The sequence below is a fragment of the Vulpes lagopus genome, chromosome 6, assembly GCF_018345385.1.
Source record: "Vulpes lagopus strain Blue_001 chromosome 6, ASM1834538v1, whole genome shotgun sequence".
Taxonomy (NCBI): domain Eukaryota; kingdom Metazoa; phylum Chordata; class Mammalia; order Carnivora; family Canidae; genus Vulpes; species Vulpes lagopus.
In genome coordinates, this window is record NC_054829.1 from 130,007,948 (window position 1) to 130,027,359 (window position 19,412).

Sequence of the window (19,412 nt, forward strand, 5' to 3'; positions counted from 1 at the left end):
CAACTTTTTTGTCAGATAATATTTGGTTTTTAGGAATGCTCTTCCCATATAATTTCTCCTTCTGTCAAGACTCTATTCTCAAGGTAAAAGCAGTTATAGCCATAGAGTAAAAGAATTATGGTCATCTTTTATTATTTTCCAGATATCCTTTCTCCTTAGTCATTATTATTATTAATATTATTATTATTATATTATTATTAGTGAACTAGTTTAAAGTAAATGTAAGAGGTATAGTTGTCAGTAGTTAAAACTAATGGCAGATTTGTTTTTCCACTTTAAGTTCTCACTCCAAAGAGTTTATATGGATAGAATTCACTGATGCCTTATTTTGTTGGTTGGCCCAGTCTTAATTCTCTTGCTGCCATTCAGCTGTAAATACCAATGCACCCCCCCCCACCACCACCATGCAGCAGTCTTTCAAATCAATTAGATGACAGTGTAGAGTCTAAGTTCCAGAAACAGAGACTAATTAAGGGATTCTGCTAGGACAAGCGAAAGTTAGGGCAAGGGAAGATCAAAAGCAGATACGTATTTTAAAAAGCATTTACTTTCCAGTCCATACCTTTAATTAGCTGCGTAACTCCAGGCACTATAATTATCAGAATTGCTGTGAGCTTGCAAAAGGTTAGGAAAATCTGGATCCGAGCGCTCCAGCTGACACTCATGCTGTTGAGGACCATCACTACAGCTGCAAACAAATAGATGAAGTTACAAAAGGTGAATTCTCATTGGCATGAAGACACCTTAGGTCCCTGCTATTCAAAGTGCCATCCATTTAACCAGCAAAGTTGGCATTACCTGGAGGCATTTTGGAAATGCAGAATTTCAGGCACTGCCCTAGATTTAAATACAAGATGTCTAGGTGACTTTTATGCACACTGAAGTTGAAGAAGCTTAGATAAAACCCCTGGACAGTAAAAATTCATCTCTCGGTCCTTGTATATGTCAGTAAGAGTGGGCATATACTGTAGTTTTCTAAAAATCAGATATAAATACCTTCTAACCAAATCCTGAAGTCATCATAATATGCAAATTGCTGAATATGACTCTCCAGCTGGGTAAGTCAGGCAACTATTTCCTCCTATAATGATGTTACACATATGCACCTGCCAATATGGAATCACTCAAGAAATGGTAAGACGTCAAAAAGTTGTCTAGTACCTTATTCTTCACTCTCAGAACTAGCCCTAGCCAGCACTCTGGTTTTCCTCTCTATGTTCCAATTAGCACCGGAAGGACTGACGTTCAACCTACCTTAAAAATATAGGCTTCTGAGATGTGTTTGGGGACTTAGAAAAAAAGTTATAAGTAATGAGTTCAAAAGATCCCAGACTAGGACACACCTTGGTTCTGAAGCCATCAAATTTCCCTTTCTTAATGATGCCGTCTGCAGTTTCCTGAGAAGCATTCAACTATCCAGTCTTCCCCCAATGGTAGCCCATGAGAACCCTAGGGATAGAACAAGCATTTTCTATCCCTGTATGCTCGTGTCCAGCTCCATGCTTGGCCCAGAAAGATAATCAACACAATTTTGTTGAATAAATGAATGAATTGGATCTTGAGTTTAAAAAAACTACCTTCAGCCAAGAAGGCATGAAATTAATGGTGATACTCTAAGAACTTGCCTCCTATACTTGGCTGGAATGACTTCTACAGGTTCTTCTAAACCACAGATTTCAACTTTATACTCTTTCCAGAAGTTTATATTAAGTATTTACACACCCCCTCATCCCTACCCAAAGCTGCTCATACCTGACATTTGCAGTTATTATCTATAAGCTTTATTTTTAGAGAAGTATATCCCTCCTAAACAAATTACCCAATTGAATGAACATATTTCTCAGGGGACAAAACAAAACACGGTTTTTATCGTTCTAGTTGCAATAGGAAGTTTTCCTATTATACAATCATCCCTTATCTTCATAGTTTCCATTGCCTTGTATGATCACTAGCTCATTTTAGAACTTTAGAATTAGTACAAGCAAATTTTTTTTTAATTTTTTAAAGGAAGCCTTCTAAAGGAAGGCTAATTAAGGTATATCTTTTTAATGATTTACTATGCAGTCATTTAAAATTATGATACAGTTAAACATGTATTGCATGAAAGGATGTTCATGATATATTACTGACCAGTACAGCAAGTTACAGAGAGAAGGATGGATGGATGGATGGATGGATGGATGGATGAATACACAAAGACAGAAAGAAATGAAGGGAAAAAATCTGAAAGAGTGTTTATCAAAACACTAACAAACACTTCATCTATAGAAGGTATCTATAGATGATAGAATACTGAATATTCTATTTTTATTTCTTTTCTTGTATTTAATAATTCTAATAACAGATATGCAGTATTTTTAGTGAAAAAAATCAATAAAACAATTTTCATTTTTGAAAAAGTCAAAGATGGGAAAATAAGGGATCAGAAGATCCCATATAAAGTTAAATAGGGGGCTACTAATGAAGAAATGTTTCAAAGGAGTAATGATTGAGAATGATCAGGGAAGACTGGAACCCCAAATAATCTCCACGGGAGGCTCAGGGAAATATTTTACCTGTGCTTGAAGCTAAAAGGCAGGACTATTGTTAATAGCATTTGCTATTGTTAATAGCAAAGTGCATTACTTTATCAGAGGAAGGATAAAAAATAAAATCTTTTTCTTTCTCCAATATAACGCACTTATATACTGAAAATAATTTAATGCAACTCTGTTCTCCACTTCATCATCCAGTTATTCTTTCCTTTTTTTTATGCAAAGGATTCTGTGATAAATGAGTCATCATATAAAAAGCATGATTTTTTTAGTTAAGGAGATCCAGCATTGGCCTGAAAAAAATTGGACTCATGTTCCTACTACCAACAAAAGAGCACTGTTTTCTTTTAAATAGAGCTCCTAAAACCTAAAACACTATTTCTGAAAGTACTCCCCAATTTTTCTCTTTATAGAGGATAAAAGGGCAAAGAGAAAGAGAAAAAGGAAAAGAAGGAAGGAAGGAAAGAAGGGAGGAAGAAAGGAGGAAGGAAGGAAGTGGAGGAAGGAGAAAAGAAAGGTGGATGGGAGAAAGGAGAAAGGGAGGGAGGGAAGGAAGAGAAAGGAGAGAGGAGAGACAAAGAGGCATTCATATTTGGGGAACTTCTATAATTGAGAAGAAAGAGGATTTGTTATTTTCAAACAGAGTGTGTCTTAATGCCTGTTGAAATAGAAAAAAAATGAGCATTCGGGGGTTTTCTCTTCTATTTTGTAAAGTTTTCTTAGAAAAATGGAAGACAAAATCAAGTAAATATTATAAATTGATAATCTCACCTTGCTTTCCTCTCAGGCAGGTAAAGTAAAAATTCTAGTTAAAACTGATTCCTCTTAAAGGTTTCTCAAAACCCCACTTTATCTGAATATCCAGACATTACACTCATTTTTTGGTACACCAAAAATGACCCTGAAGGATACAACTTACCAAGTAACAAGGAAGCCAGTACAGATGCACGGTAAAATTCCTCAAGTTACTAGAAGCGCCGTTTCATCTCGTGTCTTTACACAGAAATTTAAGTCTACATATGTAGCTTATCCAACAATATTGAAAAGGGGCTTTGGGATTCACTAAATGCACTGGGTTTCTGAGTTTCTGCAACAAATAATATCTACTCTATTTTTTATAGACTAACTACCCACATTGTAATAAAAGAAATCTGAGTAAGTTCTGTGGTCCTACCTAGCTTTACCTCCTTCGAATAATAATTGTAAATTTTACATGCTAGAAACTCTTTATATCAATTTTGCTTTTTTTTTTCCTTACCAAAATAAAATACAGGGACATAGAATTTTTATTTACTTATTTATAGTGCAGTTTTCTAAGAACTGAAACACAACCACAAAAGCCATATGTATAAATCCGGGAGATAAGAAATACGTCTTTGAATGGAGCTGTTTCTGAAGAGGGTTGTTTAGGAAATGTGAAGGACCAACAAGTGTTTCTGCACTTCTAGAATTCAAGCCTGTCTTCGGATTTGCTGAGTAAGATTACTAAGCTTGGATATATTAGTTTGTCCTCCCAGGTTTAGGTTCTGCCTGGTTTCTGACTTCTGACTGCTTCATGCTAAATTGATAAAATACATGGATGCTGCAGGGATGCTAATGTGGTGAGTTAAAGTCCCTCCTTCCACAGTTCTTTAGAACAGCTGCCTAGGTTACCTTTCCCTTTGTTCGCATTCATTTCCCGAGTTTCTTGATTTCCGAGAGGATAAACACCTCCAGCTATAAACATCTTTAAAAAAAGAGAGATGGTCTATATCTAGGATCTCGATATTGAGAATAAAAATGGTAAATATTAAATAATTGTGAACGATTATTAAATGGCAGACATTGAACAAAGACTTTATGTGGATAATGTTATTTAATCCTCGTCTCTCTATGTTGGGGTCACCATCATTGTCTGCATTCTTCAAACGGCCACCTGAACCCTGGGATAGTATTTAACTTGTTTATGTTCACACAGGTAAGCATAAAGATAGGACTGGAGCTTAGGTAAACTGACTTTAGAGTCCACACTTTTACCCCTAGCTCACAGGTAACAATGAGGAAGTAGCTCCAAAGACATAGATGATCTCACTAGTTCTCTCAAACTCCTGGTGGCTCTGCCTCCCTGCCAAGGTTCATGTTTATGTTGGCTGGGATTTCAGGATACTTTGATCCTACATTTTATTTGTTGTTCCCCTGAAGGATATGGTTATTGTTTTTCAGTGTTCATATATTTCTACCTACGAATTCATTGTCTTGGTAAACTAGGTGTGGTCGAAAAGGAAGAGGTGGAGCCAGACTTCAGAATATTTAGGCAAAAACCACCCCACAGGCTATATTCGAAATCCTAGCCCAGAACCGATCCTTGATTCTCTTTCATGTAATTCAAGGACGCCAGGAAAATAATGTGGGAAAAGTAAGAACAGTGATGTAGTAATGGAACTGGCTACTTTTTTCTTATAATACAGTCACAAGTGTGATTTTCTTTGCTTCCTCTTAATTATTCCCACAAGGTATGAGAAGCAGGCTGGGGCTCTTTACTCACCTATAGACACTAATCAAGGAAGGATATTGAGACTCAGAGATTGTTAGGAATAGATCTCGGGGTAGATTTCATATTTTGAAAAAAAAAAGTATTTTTTATTATAATGCTCTGCCATCTAAATGTATAGTTGTATAGGGAATAGTTCCAGGAGACCAGAACAAAAGACTGGATACCATTGTAAGGACTGAGCATCCTTCAGTGCTTACCAAAGCTACGTGGACAGTGAAACTTGCTCATGTTGCATAGATGTGATGTCCAGACGAGGCTAGAGGAGAACACCTAATGTGAATAGATAAGATTTCCCAGCTAGACTTCCCTGTGCCTGCCATTTTACCTGAATGAACAGGATTCTGGATAAGCAAAAACTTTTTCTCTTTATTAAATTGCCAGAAATGATATCGAGTATTTTCAACAAAGGGCAGATAAATTAGCATTTAGTAAATTCCTATTCCTACCCCACCGTCACTTCTCAAGTGATTGGTTAACATTTCACAAACCTTGAAATTCCTTTTTTTCTGTGACTTGATTAGGACAAGATCCTTCTGGTTTGCTCTTCTTCTACACTTGAACTAGAGACTTCAAGCGATCACAAACTGTTTCCTTCCCCAAGGAAGCCACGGAAGCACTTTGTGCCATTAAACTCTATTTTCCACATCTCACTAACCTTCCACCCTTGGCAGGCAGAAAATCACCCAAACTCACTTTCAACAATACAGAATAAGAGAGATTTGCCCCCAGGTAAATTTCTCCTTCCCCATTTCCACGTCCACCCTTTTGCTCCATTAAAGCTAAATCCTTCTAGAAGATAGTTTCACTCTCCCAGGTAAGCCACTAACTTATATTACCTACCACTGAGTCCTAACAATACCTTGTTTTCTCTTTCACTGTTTCGGATTGCAGGAATGGATTGTCTCAGAACCTCAAGTTTGCAAATAGAACATCAAAATTTGTAAGCTAATATTATAATTAATGGCAAAAATGAAGAAGATGTCTACATTCATCCAAGATTTACTCAGGCTTTGTGACCTATTCTATCACCAATCTCTACTACAGGAGTTTGGTAAAGCACAACTTGCTTAGTTAGCTTTACCTATAACTGTACTAAAATTTTGGTTTTAAGAGTTTCCATTCTCTCCTCCAAAATACAAATTTTCCCTTCAAAAAGTTGAATAGGGGCAGCCCGGGTGGCTCAGCTATTTAGTGCCACCTTTGGCCCAGGGTGTGATCCTGAAGACCCGGGATCGAGTCCCATGCCTGGCTCCCTGCATGGGGCCTGCTTCTCCCTCTGCCTGTGTCTCTGCCCCTCTCTCTCTCTCAGTCTCTGTCTGTGTGTGTGTGTGTGTGTGTGTGTGTCTCATGGATAAATAAATAAAATCTTTAAAAAGAAAAGACAGTTGGCTGGATATAAAGCAGGGGTTCTCAACCAGAGGAAATAAATAAATAAATAAATAAATAAATAAATAAATAAATAAAAGATAAATAAATAAATAAATATTGAATAGAATTGAGACAAAGAAAAAGAGCCATCCAGACCTTACCAAAATAGCACTATGTCATGATCATCCATCTCATTTGAAGTCCAAAGAGGCAGAATTTTTGAACTTGTAAATGTTTACATAAAATCTACTGAAAGTTTGCTAATTCTCTTAATTAAATTGAGGAATACACATGCCTACACTAGAGATAACTTTTAAAACTCCTATTGTAAATCTACAAATCTCTCAAAAACATTACCTCCGTCTCCTTTTCGAATATAATAACCGTGCTACTATTCTGCCTCAGTCATTTTAGGGACAAAATTATCATGGTTATAATAATGGCTGTTAGTCCAGTCCCTTAGTGGGATCCCAATTTATCAAGAACTTTCTACAGGCAAGGCACTTTGCTTAAGGCTTTAAAAACCTGATGTAATTTCATCTTTCTGCAGCCATCCAAGACAGATTATATTTTTGCAGATATTTTACCAATAAATAAAAGTAATGCTTAAGAAGGTTTAATATTTAGCTCCAAATCACATAACTAAGAAATTATCACAATAAGTTTCAATTCCAGGCTGTTTGCCTTCAGAGCCAGAGCTGTAACTACTATGCTAATATAGTTCATCCCACAAAAGCTCATGGTATTAGATCTGAAGATCACATTGAACAAACTCTATTTCATTTACCGCCATTGTCCTACTACCTGAGAAAACTGAAGATGTGTAATCCTCCAGGCTTAACAAGTAGATTTTTCTAACAGAGAAAAATTCTTAGAAGTCTTCTCACAAAATCAGTGAGTCAACAAATATTTATTGAGCACAAACACCACACAAAAACCATGTGAAGGTCTAGACATATAGCAGCGAAAGAGCCCTTGGTCTCATGGAACTTCAAATGATGTTTTCCCACAAGAGTACCAACAGCTACCATTTGTAATTTGTTCTTAATAAATTGCAGGCATCACCCAAAATACTATATGTTTGTTGTCTCAGCTAATATCATTTACTCTTCACAAAACACCCTATGAGACTCTGCAGGATTTACAGGTAAGAACATTGAGGTGTGGAAAGCTTTGATGATTTGTCCCTAAGTCTCATATCTGTAGTGTCTGTTAGGGACCATGATGAGTTAAGTTTGCCATCACCCCTCCAGAACTCAGAAATCTTTCTTTAAAGATTTCACAGGATAATGGTGTGTACATGTTTGGTAGATAAGATAGAAAATCCAGAATGAACCTATGTTCAAAATATATATATCTACACTAGAGATATTCTTATGTCGAACTCCTAGTTATTTCCTGCAAACAAGGCACTCACTTCCCTACCAGTAAATGTGTGTTGTTCTCTTCAGTGTTCTATTGAAATACCATAACGGTGTATAAATGAAAATTTTTTCATTAGGTATGAAATTCAGTTATTCCTGTGTCATTTTCCATTTCCAAATAGAACTTATCAAACATGATTATATTGATTCTTAAAATTGGCTCAATTTGCATCTAGAATTAAGTTATTGTTTTCCATAATATTCAAAGGTTTGGCTTCATACCACTTATGTAATGTTGTGTGTATTCCTCTTTTTCATGTCTTTTAAAAAAATGTCTAGTATTTGAGCACATTGATAAAAAGGAACAAATTCCTAATTTGGAGACCTATTTTGAGAAGTGCTACCAATAATCAAATATTAAAAGCAGATTTTTATCATGACCATCAATGGACAGCTAAAACTGTAACACTGGGAGTGACAGTTTGCTAACATTATAAAATGTCTGAGTACAACATACACACCTAACACATGAGGAGCACTCTAGGAGGATAAGTGAGTTATCATTCAACATATTATCAGGGAAGAAGGATAATTTCTAATTCAAAAATCCATAAAATAATTGGGATTTCATCTGTAAAATTCTCTCTTCATGTATTATTTTACTAATAAGGTGGTTTTTGTTTGCCTATATCAAAAGATTAGCCATCATATCTATTGACCCAGTGTAAAACTGACATAAAATATAAAGCAGAGATCATTCTGAATCCTCATTCTTTTCTTTATTTTCCAAAACAAATTGGGCAAGGAACTGAACACCAAAAGAGCATGATGTGAACAGCAATCCCATCATGCGAAAAGTCTACAGAAATTTTGTCATCAATTACTTTTGCTTTTTTTTTCTTTTTCATATTTGTACCAATGATACTCACTTATGCCCACAGCTGTAATGAGCTTGATTGCAAGTTCAGGAATTTCACATTGAATAAAAAATGGTTCCAGAATATAGCGTCCAAATGCCAGAGAAATCACAGCAGTGGCTGCAGGGCTGGAAAAAAAATTAGGTTAACAAAGGGAAATATAAGTAGCATCTTTACTGAACTTTCTCTAACTTGAGGTAATGTTATTCAAATAAAGAACATGCTAAGTATAAAAGTCTATGGGATCAAATCCACATCGGGCTCCCTGTATGGAGTCTGCTTCTCCCTCTGCCTGTGTCTCTGGCTCTCTGTGTCTTTCATGAATAAATAAAATATTTTATAAATAAATAAATAAATAAATAAATAAATAAATAAATAAATAAATAAATAATAAATTTTCTAAATGCCATATTTGAGTAGGTTGTCATAGACATTCCAAAGAAAATATTGCCTATAACTTCAGTGGCTATTTTTAACTTCCCATGTCCATGGAAGCAAGCCTTTGTGCTATCAATTTTGTCACTGCTCTTCTGGATTTGACTTTTTTTTTTCTTAAAAATCTAGCTTATTGAGATCTTGACAAAGCTGGGCTTTACAAGAAGCAGTCCTCCCAATAAGTCAACAACTAAACTCCAGCTGCAGCATGAATGGGTCAAGGGAGCAGATCGAATGAGTGGGGGCACAGTCAGGAAAATGAACACAAAATTCAACTTCAAAAATTATTATTAATAAGTGTTTATTGCAAATATACGCTTTTGTCCTTGACATTGTATTCCTCTTATTTTTCTGGTACAGCAAAAACTTGACAAGCCAAGTAATTATTCTTAATTTTATAAAAACATTTAGATGCAGAGTATAAGCTGAAAAATAAAAACACTGTTGTGATTTTATACAATTGAGAAAACATGCATGAGAGTAGAAAATTAAGTAAGTTCAGGTCTATAGTAAAATAGGTAACAAACCATTCTACTCTAATTCTTCTAATATTTCTATGAGAAAATGACGTGTGACTCTAACTATATTTCTATACAAATGCATAGTCTTTCCATACACAGGCAAGTTCATAGAATTATATAATTTCTCCTGCCAATCTTTGCCCTCAGCTTCTCTTCTCATAGTTACTCAGCACCCATGTTCAATACCTAGATTGTCAGAAAACTAACAACTATTATGTTCCAATGTTGACCGGCTTATACTAGAAAGCACCATACATTTTCTGATTTTCATTTCCTAAAGACCCTCTCTTCTTCTACCCCCAATTCTTCATCACTTGCAAATTTTTAATGTATAAATTAAAATCTGATCACGTCTTTTTAGTGCTTTCAAAACATGCTCAGGATACGCAAAACCTTTCAGTTATGGCTCCATCTGGTCTAAGCATTTCCTTCCTTTGGTTTGCTTCTTCCAACTAGAAGGAGCTGAATACCTTTTGCCTGAAGCCCCTTTAAATCATTGATATTTTTTTTATACCCCGTATCTTTGTTCAATCTATATTTGCTCAAGGAAATTCTTTTAACCCTCTAGGTGAGAGCTCTCCAGGTACATTCTCTTAGTGAGTCTCATGGCTTCCCTTTCACACTGCTTATCACAGTAGCAGCTTTATCTTTACTATGTGATTTCTTGATTGATAACTATTTCCCTCATGTGCCCATGAGCAACATGAGTTCCAAACTATGTCCATCTTAGTCACTATTTTATCCCCAGTATTTGATATAGTATCTATCCTAAGTAGAAACCCAGTAAATATTTGAATATATGGTTACTATGTGAATTCAATCTAATGATCCCCACTATGTACTGATATATGATATTTCTTTTCTTGAAATCTGTGTGCTACAGATTATCCCTGGCAAGTCTGAAGCATAATTTTAAGTACAGGTATTGAGGCTCATTCTACTTTAGATCTCTTTAACTTACCATGCACCACTCAGCAGCTGTTTAAGGAATGAAAAAATAAGTGAATGAGCACTGTATCCGTGCTATTATGAACAGAGTGATCATGCTTATCATAATGCCAAGCAATCAGCCAAAGCCATGCAACAAATACATTGCTGCTCAAAAAGAATTTACTATCTATGATACTCAGGATACTGATTAAGGAGTATAATGGTTTTAAAAAGTGTGAGATAAAATACATTTTGTGTATTTAAAATGCCTGGAGTTTTAATGGAGGAAACAACAACTGAAATATTAAGTAAGAATACAAGATACCATGTTGAATGTCAAGTAAGAAAGAGAGACTGCATTTTTTTTTTCAGAAGAATTAAGAGAGAAAATAAGTATAAACTAGCGAAAACAGGAAATTAACTGTGGAAAAGATAGGATTTAGGTTAACCTTTGAAAAGTAATATCCAGATAAATCTAAAAAGAGCAGGTGATACATTCCAGGCAAATCCCAGATTTTAGAAAAGGTCCAGAATACTTCTTTATCATTATTTCATTATAACAAGTTTTAAATCATGCAGAATTGGCTAGCATGAGAACAGACATATAGAGGTAAATACTACTCTAAGCTTCTTGTTAAAAAAGAGATGCCCACAACTATAAAAATTGTGACTAGTGTTAAGTCAATATTTACTAGGTCTGCATTTGCTACTTATGCCCCAAATATTAGGCTAAAAGCTCACAGGAGCTCTCAGCTGTGTATGTCTGATAAGTTTACAGTAAGAGCAAGTTTCTCCAGTTATGTCTGTTACACTCTACAATCAGAATGTGCAAGTCACACTCTACGGTAGGAGTTAGCTTTAAGGAACTGTGATACTCTAAACTCCACATATGACATCACGAATTTCCCACAAAGGCAAAGGAAATTTGCTATTCAGAGTGACTTAGCACTATTTGGTTTGATTTTAAACCCAGACAATTAGAAAGGAGAACAAGTCTTACAACAATAATTTTTTTTTTTTTTCCATTACAGTTCACCGATTTGCTTAACAAGAGGAAGTGAGTCATTCATGGTTTGGCTTGTTTTTTTTTTTTTTTTTCTTTTCGTAAAGTAGTAAACTCAATGACACACTAAGTTGTTAGGCACAGAAGTTTCCTAGTCACAATTGAGTGAAGTTAAATGATGATGCAATCCACAAGAAGAAAAACTCCAACTACTGGCTTAACATTTAATTTTTCCTGGCCAGTCAAAAGGCATGATTTATTAAGGTAGCTTTTTATGCTCCATATCCTTTCAGGTCAACAGATTTTCTAGAAATGCTAGTGAATGATTGAATATTAAAGATAATCAGACACTTTACAAATCTGGCATGGATGGAGAACTCCTGCCAGTGACAAAACTGCATTAAAAACATTAATTGAAAATAATAAAATAAAATAAAATAAATAAAATAAAATTAATAAAAACATTAATTGACAGAAGTGTTTCATCACAGATTTCAAATCCTGAAATAGACATGCTTACAACATGGTCACATGACATGCCTATTTCTAATCAGTCAAAAATGATCAAGATGATTTAAAGAAGGGTATAATGAGTGGATTTATTTTTCCTTAATTTTTTTTAATCTATGCTCTTACCGTATTATGAGCAGTTCCACCCAGACTCGTACAAAAGCTGGCAATGGGCCAAACACTTCCAGAATATATGTATAATGACCACCAGATTTCTTTATACTTGTTCCCAATTCAGCATAAGACAAGGCTCCTGTGAAATGTCCATGGTAAAAAGGTATATAATTAACAAATTACCAACTCATCCAATAGAAGAACTGATACAATAGTGTTTATGTTACTGTATCATTTGGTCAGAATGAGGTCCTTATTTCAAGAGAAAAAACAGTCATCTGATTGTTAGAAGCCACCAAATTCCCCTTATAACTTCCTCACATTTGAGATTCAGTTCATTGTATTCAAACAATATAATTTTATTTAAAATGGTAAAGACAGACTTCTAAAATAGTATCATACTATTAAGAATTTTGAATCTCAACCCTGAGGAAAAGAGAAGACAGGTGCCAATCATACTAACCTATTTTTAAAGGAACTACACACCAAGACAAGGAATTATCTCAAATTGACCTCATTATATTAAGAATCTTTTTAATAAATGATATTTGTGTTGCACATCAAATTTAACAAGATTTATTTGTTCTTCAGAAAAGTATAGACTCTAGGCCTCACGAGACCACATTTAATTTGTAGGATATGGTTTGTCGACAAAATGAATTTTGACCCCAATATTCTATTTCTAGAAAAGGTTTTCTTGGATTTTTTTTTTCTGAAGTGCACACATCTGAGTAGTTGAAACAGCATACTGTTTAGAAACAGATGCTATAAGTTATGTATATTAAGTAAAAATCATGATAAACAGCAATTTTAACACTCAGCAGTACAATTCACATGGACTTGAACAAGGTCTAGAAGCTCCCCAAACCTACATTTCTTCCTCTATAAAATGGAGATCTCAATTCTTACCCCATAAGGGAGTTGTGTGTATACATGTGATAATGGGTGCCAAGGACAGGACTGGGCCTGATACACAGAGAACACCTCACAAAATATACTTACTATTTGAGCAATGAACTGTCAAGAAAATGAAAAAAAAAAAACACATCTTGACACTATGTGAAAAATTCTATCCATACTACCAAGTACTCAAATGGAACATAATTTTGGGAGGAGCTACTGCAGAGACAACAAGTGTGGGGAAATTATTACTGATCAGTAAAGCTTCAGGCAGAGCTGTCCAACAGGAGTAAAATTTGTATTTTCAGTGAAATCTGAGTATCATTAGTCCTAGTCCTTAGCCTAGCTCTGTATCGGAATCACCTGGAAGTAAATTGTTTTATTTAAACACAAAGAAGAGACTCTTAGGCCATACCCCACACTTGTTCTCTACCAAGGAAGTCCAGACTCTCCAAGAGAGGGATCCAAAGAAATACATTATTTTAAAAATTTGTACAGGTGATTTTAAAGTAACTAGCTTGCAGGTTGATATTTGAGGATCACTAATACGTAGCTGGCCTATTTGTAATGATCATAACTAGTTGCTGTTCACTCTGTTGGAAACCAGTTGCCACGTTGGTAGCCTGCGCAAAAAAAAAAACCAAAAAACAAAAAAAAAGCTTCCAATATAAAATGTTATTGGAAAGTCTTAAGTACCTCAGAATTTATTGCCAGAGAATCAATACCTAGACCTGTGTACGCTTTGCTGAAACTCCAGGACGGTTGCCCTAGGTTTAAATTGAGTTCTGGAGGAATGAGAGTTTCATTTAAAAGTCTCAAGCTCCATAACCATTTTACCCCGATGAAAGAAGTTCAAAACAGGATGTAAAAATCCATGTATTGACCCTGGCTTTAAAAAAAAAATTGTAAACCAAATATACAGATTCTTTACTCTTAGTCCCAGAGTTCTAGAGTTTTGAGAGAAAGGATTTGTTTTCCTTACATTTTGCTTTGCTTCCGGTTAGGAAGGCGCTCCTGTCAAAAGCTCCTAGGAACTTAAATGACAAATAAAATGTAAATACAGATAAGTAGATTAATATAGGAGTATGCTCCCTGCGATTAGCAATCAAAGGATACCAACTCAAGTGTAACCTTAGCTAGTCCTTTTCAATTTTTTTTCCTGAGTGTCTGCTTAAGTTGAATTACTCGCACAAAACCATATTTTCATAGTACAGTAGCATTTTAACTAGTTTAATCCTCAGTCCAATCCCCTTTACCATATCTGAAGAACCTTTTATTGTGTACGCACATCAAATCACACAGTGGGAGCTGCATGTATGTAAGTATGAAAAGTCCAGGAAATAGGCTATGGTTGTCCCTATTAGACATTGATTTATTCTCAATTTACCAAGTATTTGTAGAAGATTAAAGACTGAGGGGCACAAAGTCTCAATGTGTACACCAGAACCCTATAGACCACAAACTCTTTATAAAAACCTAAAAATAATTGTCCTACAGATCTTTCTATACTAAGGCTTTGTTTTAACAAGTTTTACTTGAAATACCTTCTTCCTAATAATGGAAATGTGGGTTCTCTAGGTGCACACCCAAAGTAATTCACTGAAACATCACAAGGCCTTAAGAATGAATGGATTGGTACACGTAGGGCCAAGAGTAAACGCTTAACCCTAGAGTTAGCTTTGTATTAGTACCTTTAAAGAATAGGGCCTTTCAGAATTAAAACACACTACCTGCCACAAAAGAGCAAATAAATACGTCCTATTCATTTACCACATAGTATAAGTCAAATTTAATTTTTTTTTCAGCATCCACCAGTTTTTGTCACCTTTATAACTAACTCAGGTAGCTTTCTAGTAACCTGCCCACCCCATGAAAGGTATTTTTTACCTCTTTGCTATTAACAGCAGATCCACACAAGAGATCTAGGTTTTGAAGCATAATTGAGAATCATACTTCTACCTCTAGGTCTGTTCAGACTGACTCAGTGGGCAGGTGGACAAGGTATCTACGTCCCCGAGGACCGAGCGAACTATAAATGAAGGAAACAGATCTGGGCAAGCAGGGCAAGCTAACACCCAATTCCAGTTTTACTATTTATATCGCAAAAGTTTACAGGTGTTAGGAAGAGGTGAAAGATTGAAAAAAAAAAAAAGAAATATGCTCGGACCCTTGCAATAGTCCCACTTATCACAGGAACTGAGTTATGTGCCACCAACACACATTATCATGGCAGGACTTTTGAAAAAAATATCATGGCAGGACAAGCACACCAACTGAAAAAGTTAAAAAGAAAAAAGACTGCACCCCATTCCCCCCCCTCCCCAGGTTTGTTTTGGCAATAAAAACACCGTAACACTTCTGCTGAATACTCATTTCTGTGTCTAAATAGGCCACGCCGGCTTTCACTTCACAGGTGTTTCATTCAGGGTGCCAGCTGCCAAGACGCGTAACTAAGCAAACTGCCTGCTGCAGAAAGTTCGCCTGTATTTTCCTGGGTCATCAGAAGTCAGCCTTGGCTCTCACCACCCCAGAGAAAGTCAGAAAATAGTCTGTCTTGGCCAGGAAAAGAGGGTGAGGGCAGCAGGAAGCAATTGGGAAGAATTGAGGGCCCTGCCAGGAGCGGACAGTGTTTGGGTCCCCTGCACACTGAAGCAAGCCTCAGAAAATCTGATGGAGCCCGTGTTGTTCATTCCAAACATTCATGAAGAACCACCCTCTGCTTTCCCAGAGAGCCAACCGCCCAGTGCCACAGACAACCCCCCGGAGAAGAAGCTGCACTCACCAAACAGGGACAGGACCCCACAGACTGTCCAGATCACCAGAGACATGCCCACGCTGCCCGTGTTCTGGAGCACGCCCTTAGGAGAGATGAAGATTCCTGCTCCAATGATGGTGCCAATGATGATGGAGACGCCCCTCAGCAAAGTGATCTTCTTCTTCAGCACCACTTTCTCCTGCCCGGGGGGCTCCTTGCCACCCAAGGAAGGCAGCTTCCCATTAACATTCCCCTGCAGGTAACCTCCACTGGAGATGGTGGACACCACAGGCTTCCTGACCATGGTAGTGACACTCAGGGAAAAGTGAAACAGAGGGGAAAAAATAAACAGCCCCCCCCCAACTTTCAACTTTGGTGTCTCTTGGGGGGACTGACCCAAATCTCTTCCTCTCTGCCTGCAGGTTGTCTGTCTCAGTGCTACTGGGTGCACAGGTAAGGACTCCAAGGGGGTACTTTGCTCCCTCCCAGCTATCTAATTACTGCTCAGAAACACCTGTGTGCTCATGGTGCTCCCGCTCCTCCCCTACCTCCCACTAGCTCTGCTGCTGAGCTGCTGCTGCTGCTGCCCTAGCCTTACAGACCGCTCGCTTCCTCATGGGCTGGTATTTAAGCTCCTGCCTGTCACACCAACTTATTCCAGCTTAATGATGATGCAAATTCTCCAGGTTTGCATCAGCCACATGAGAAGGCTCCAGCATTACTCAGCTCTTTTTTTTTTTTTTTTTTTTAAACATTAGCAGCATGTTGCTCAACTGACCTAAGCTTCTCAGAGAACAAAGCACACACTTAAAAGGGATCTTAACCAATCCAGAAGTAGTAAATTCGGAACAGACCTTCCCAGAGATTTAAAGCAACTCCTAGAGAGGGACAAAAGCGCTTCACTCGAAGAGAAAATGAAAAATGAAACAGGAAATGATCACGGCTTTGTAAAGGAGTTTGCTTTTTTTTTTTTTTTAACTCACCCGTAAAACATTGCACATGCAGCTGCTCTGATAATGGAACACAACCCCAAAAAGCTGCATTGTTCACAGCAAAAAAGATTTTTAAGATTTCATAAGAGTTCCTGCTTAGGTTTTGTTTTGGTTTTTTTTTTGTTTTTTTTTTTGGGTCTCTGAGTAATAGAGTCAAATCTAGGATTTACAGAGCTAGAATGAGCCTGTGTAGCCACAGTCCTGCACATGCCAACTGGGAGACTTACTCAACAGTAAAAAACAAAAACTATTTCTTGGAACCTGTAATAAATGCGTATTTAAAAGCATCACCTGAGTGTGACGGATGTAAAAATCACCGTGACTCCAGAAAATAGCCATTTTCTGATTCTCGTCGGCTCTAGGTGATCTCCTGAACCGAGTAAAAGATGCAATATCTTCATTTGCATGTTGTTTCGTTGACTTTACCAAAAAAGTTCAATTCAAAATTAAGCAATGCTTACAAGGACATAAAAAACTGTGCATATACCAAAAACTTGAAAAGGAATGCATAGGATGATAGTTTTGGAAGGCGTTGATATTACATATGATTTTTTTTCTGGAGTGTATGAACTATTGTCATATCATGATTATAAATTTGAAATGAATTGGAGGGATGCCTGGGTGGCTCAGCTGTTGAGAATCTCCCTTCTGCTCAGGGTGTGATCCCAGGATCTGGGATCGAGTCCCACATCGGGCTCCCTGTGGGGAGCCTGCTTCTCCCTCTGCGTCTCTCCTGAATAAATACATAAATCTTTAAAAAATAAATAAAATAAAATAAATTAAAAATAAAAATAAAATAAAATAAAATAAAATAAAATAATAAAACGTATTAGAAATATAAGCTAAGGTTAAAATGTTTACTTAAAACAGTAAGAAAGACAAAACATTTTCAAACCCTACTAACTTTCTTAATCTAGTGTCTATAGAACAAATACCAAAAGAAAAGGAATCCTATATATCACTTCAGGCTGTGGTCATAGGTGGTTTTAGACTCAGTGACAAGAATTGAACATTATTACCCTGCAGCTATACTTACAAATGCCATTAAATACATTTCTAAATGTCCCAACAACAAACAAAAAAATTGTGTGTGAGAAGTGAGAATGAGGTGGGTGGGAGCTTCACGAGGAACCAAGAAACACCCGCTGGGAAAGTGGCTCAGAGAAGATTAGAACCATTTCTGTTATTTTGGCACCTGAGAAAATTCTACGATACCCAGGCTCTTCCATCCAAATAGTTGAGCCTCTATCATTTCCTTTTTATATTACCACCTAAATCCTAGATAATTTGCTTTGGGTATCCCAAGTTAGGGTTTTTATACAGCCAAAATAAATAGTTTTTCCCAGTTGTTATGCTTTTCATAAAGTAAAAATGGGTGGGGTCCCTCATTCAATCGTGTTGATACTCCTCAAAAAAAAAAAAAAAAAAAAAAAAGGAAGCTAAAAGAAGCTTCTTCTTCACTTCTCCCTCTAGTGTCCTTCCCCTCACACAAGTGAGAGGAGAGGTCTCTGTTTCCCTAAAAGGAGAACAGATCAGTGCTGAAGAAATAGGAGTTAAAAAGTAGAGCACTAGAAATCCCAGGGAGTAACTTTTCATCCTTACCTCACATGGAACCACACTTCGATTTTACATTTGGTGCTAAATGACTAAACTCATGAATTGAGACTAAGGACCCCACTCAGACAGGAAGTGAGATAGATTCTACAAGAAGAAACAATGTTCTTTCAATACCAAATAACATTCTCCTCCTTTGCAGTATTTAAGACAGTATTTTTGAAGAAAACTTGAAGTCTCACTAATGGCCAAAAGAATAGTACAATCCCGTAAGAGAGTCATATTCAAAAATTCTGCAAAGCCACACCTAGTCCCCAAAGACACACATACCTTTCCCAACCATCCACACATTTGCAGAAAATTCAGGTTACAAAGAAGATGTTGAGTTACCTTCAATGTTAACAAACCCCTATAATCAACAGTCCTAAACTTATAAACTCAGAATTTATAGTCTTCAAATATTTGTGTATCACAAAAATGAATTCTAAGCAAGTGCATTTATATTCTTCCCCTTGCTTCAGACCTCATTTTACGCATTCCTGTCAGATCAATGCTATTTAGAAATGTTTATCTAGTGCCCTCTGTGCATAAGGGATCACCTCCACTCTCTGAAAGTATCTTATGAAAGGACCAGATGTGATATAGTGTGGTGGCTTCCCTTTTCTGGTCATAATTTCTGTTCCATGATTATAAATATGGGCATGTAACATCCTGGCCAAAAATATCCTTTTCCTGGCTGCCATGGATAAGGAATGTGACCTGAGCCAGGACATTACTAAATAGGATTAGATTGATCATTTCTCAACTATTGGAAGTTGTAAAGATGTGACCCAGAACAACTGGTGCCTTGCCATGTTGAGTAAATCCTCATGAAATAAAAGAGAATATGCAGAGGTGAGAGGCACTTTCAAAATCTCAGAATCATCAAGGCCTGATTTAGTTCCTAAGGAGGGAACTCAGACTGGCTTTAGATCCTGAAGAT

At 36.6% G+C, this 19,412-nt stretch overlaps 1 protein-coding gene across 1 annotated transcript in view; it reads right to left on the minus strand.

Annotated features, from left to right (window-relative positions):
* The window catches only part of SLC7A11 (solute carrier family 7 member 11), a 76,738-nt gene extending 60,198 nt beyond the window's left edge, over positions 1 to 16,540 (minus strand). Inside the window, exons 1-4 of the mRNA XM_041759376.1 lie at positions 15,912 to 16,540; positions 12,242 to 12,368; positions 8,729 to 8,844; positions 563 to 688 (exon numbers count right to left, since the gene is read on the minus strand). Coding sequence (XP_041615310.1) covers positions 563 to 688; positions 8,729 to 8,844; positions 12,242 to 12,368; positions 15,912 to 16,188 — 646 coding nt within the window. The 5' untranslated portion in view covers positions 16,189 to 16,540. The remainder of the gene's footprint in view (positions 1 to 562; positions 689 to 8,728; positions 8,845 to 12,241; positions 12,369 to 15,911) is intronic.
* Between the last annotated feature and the right edge of the window lie 2,872 nt (positions 16,541 to 19,412).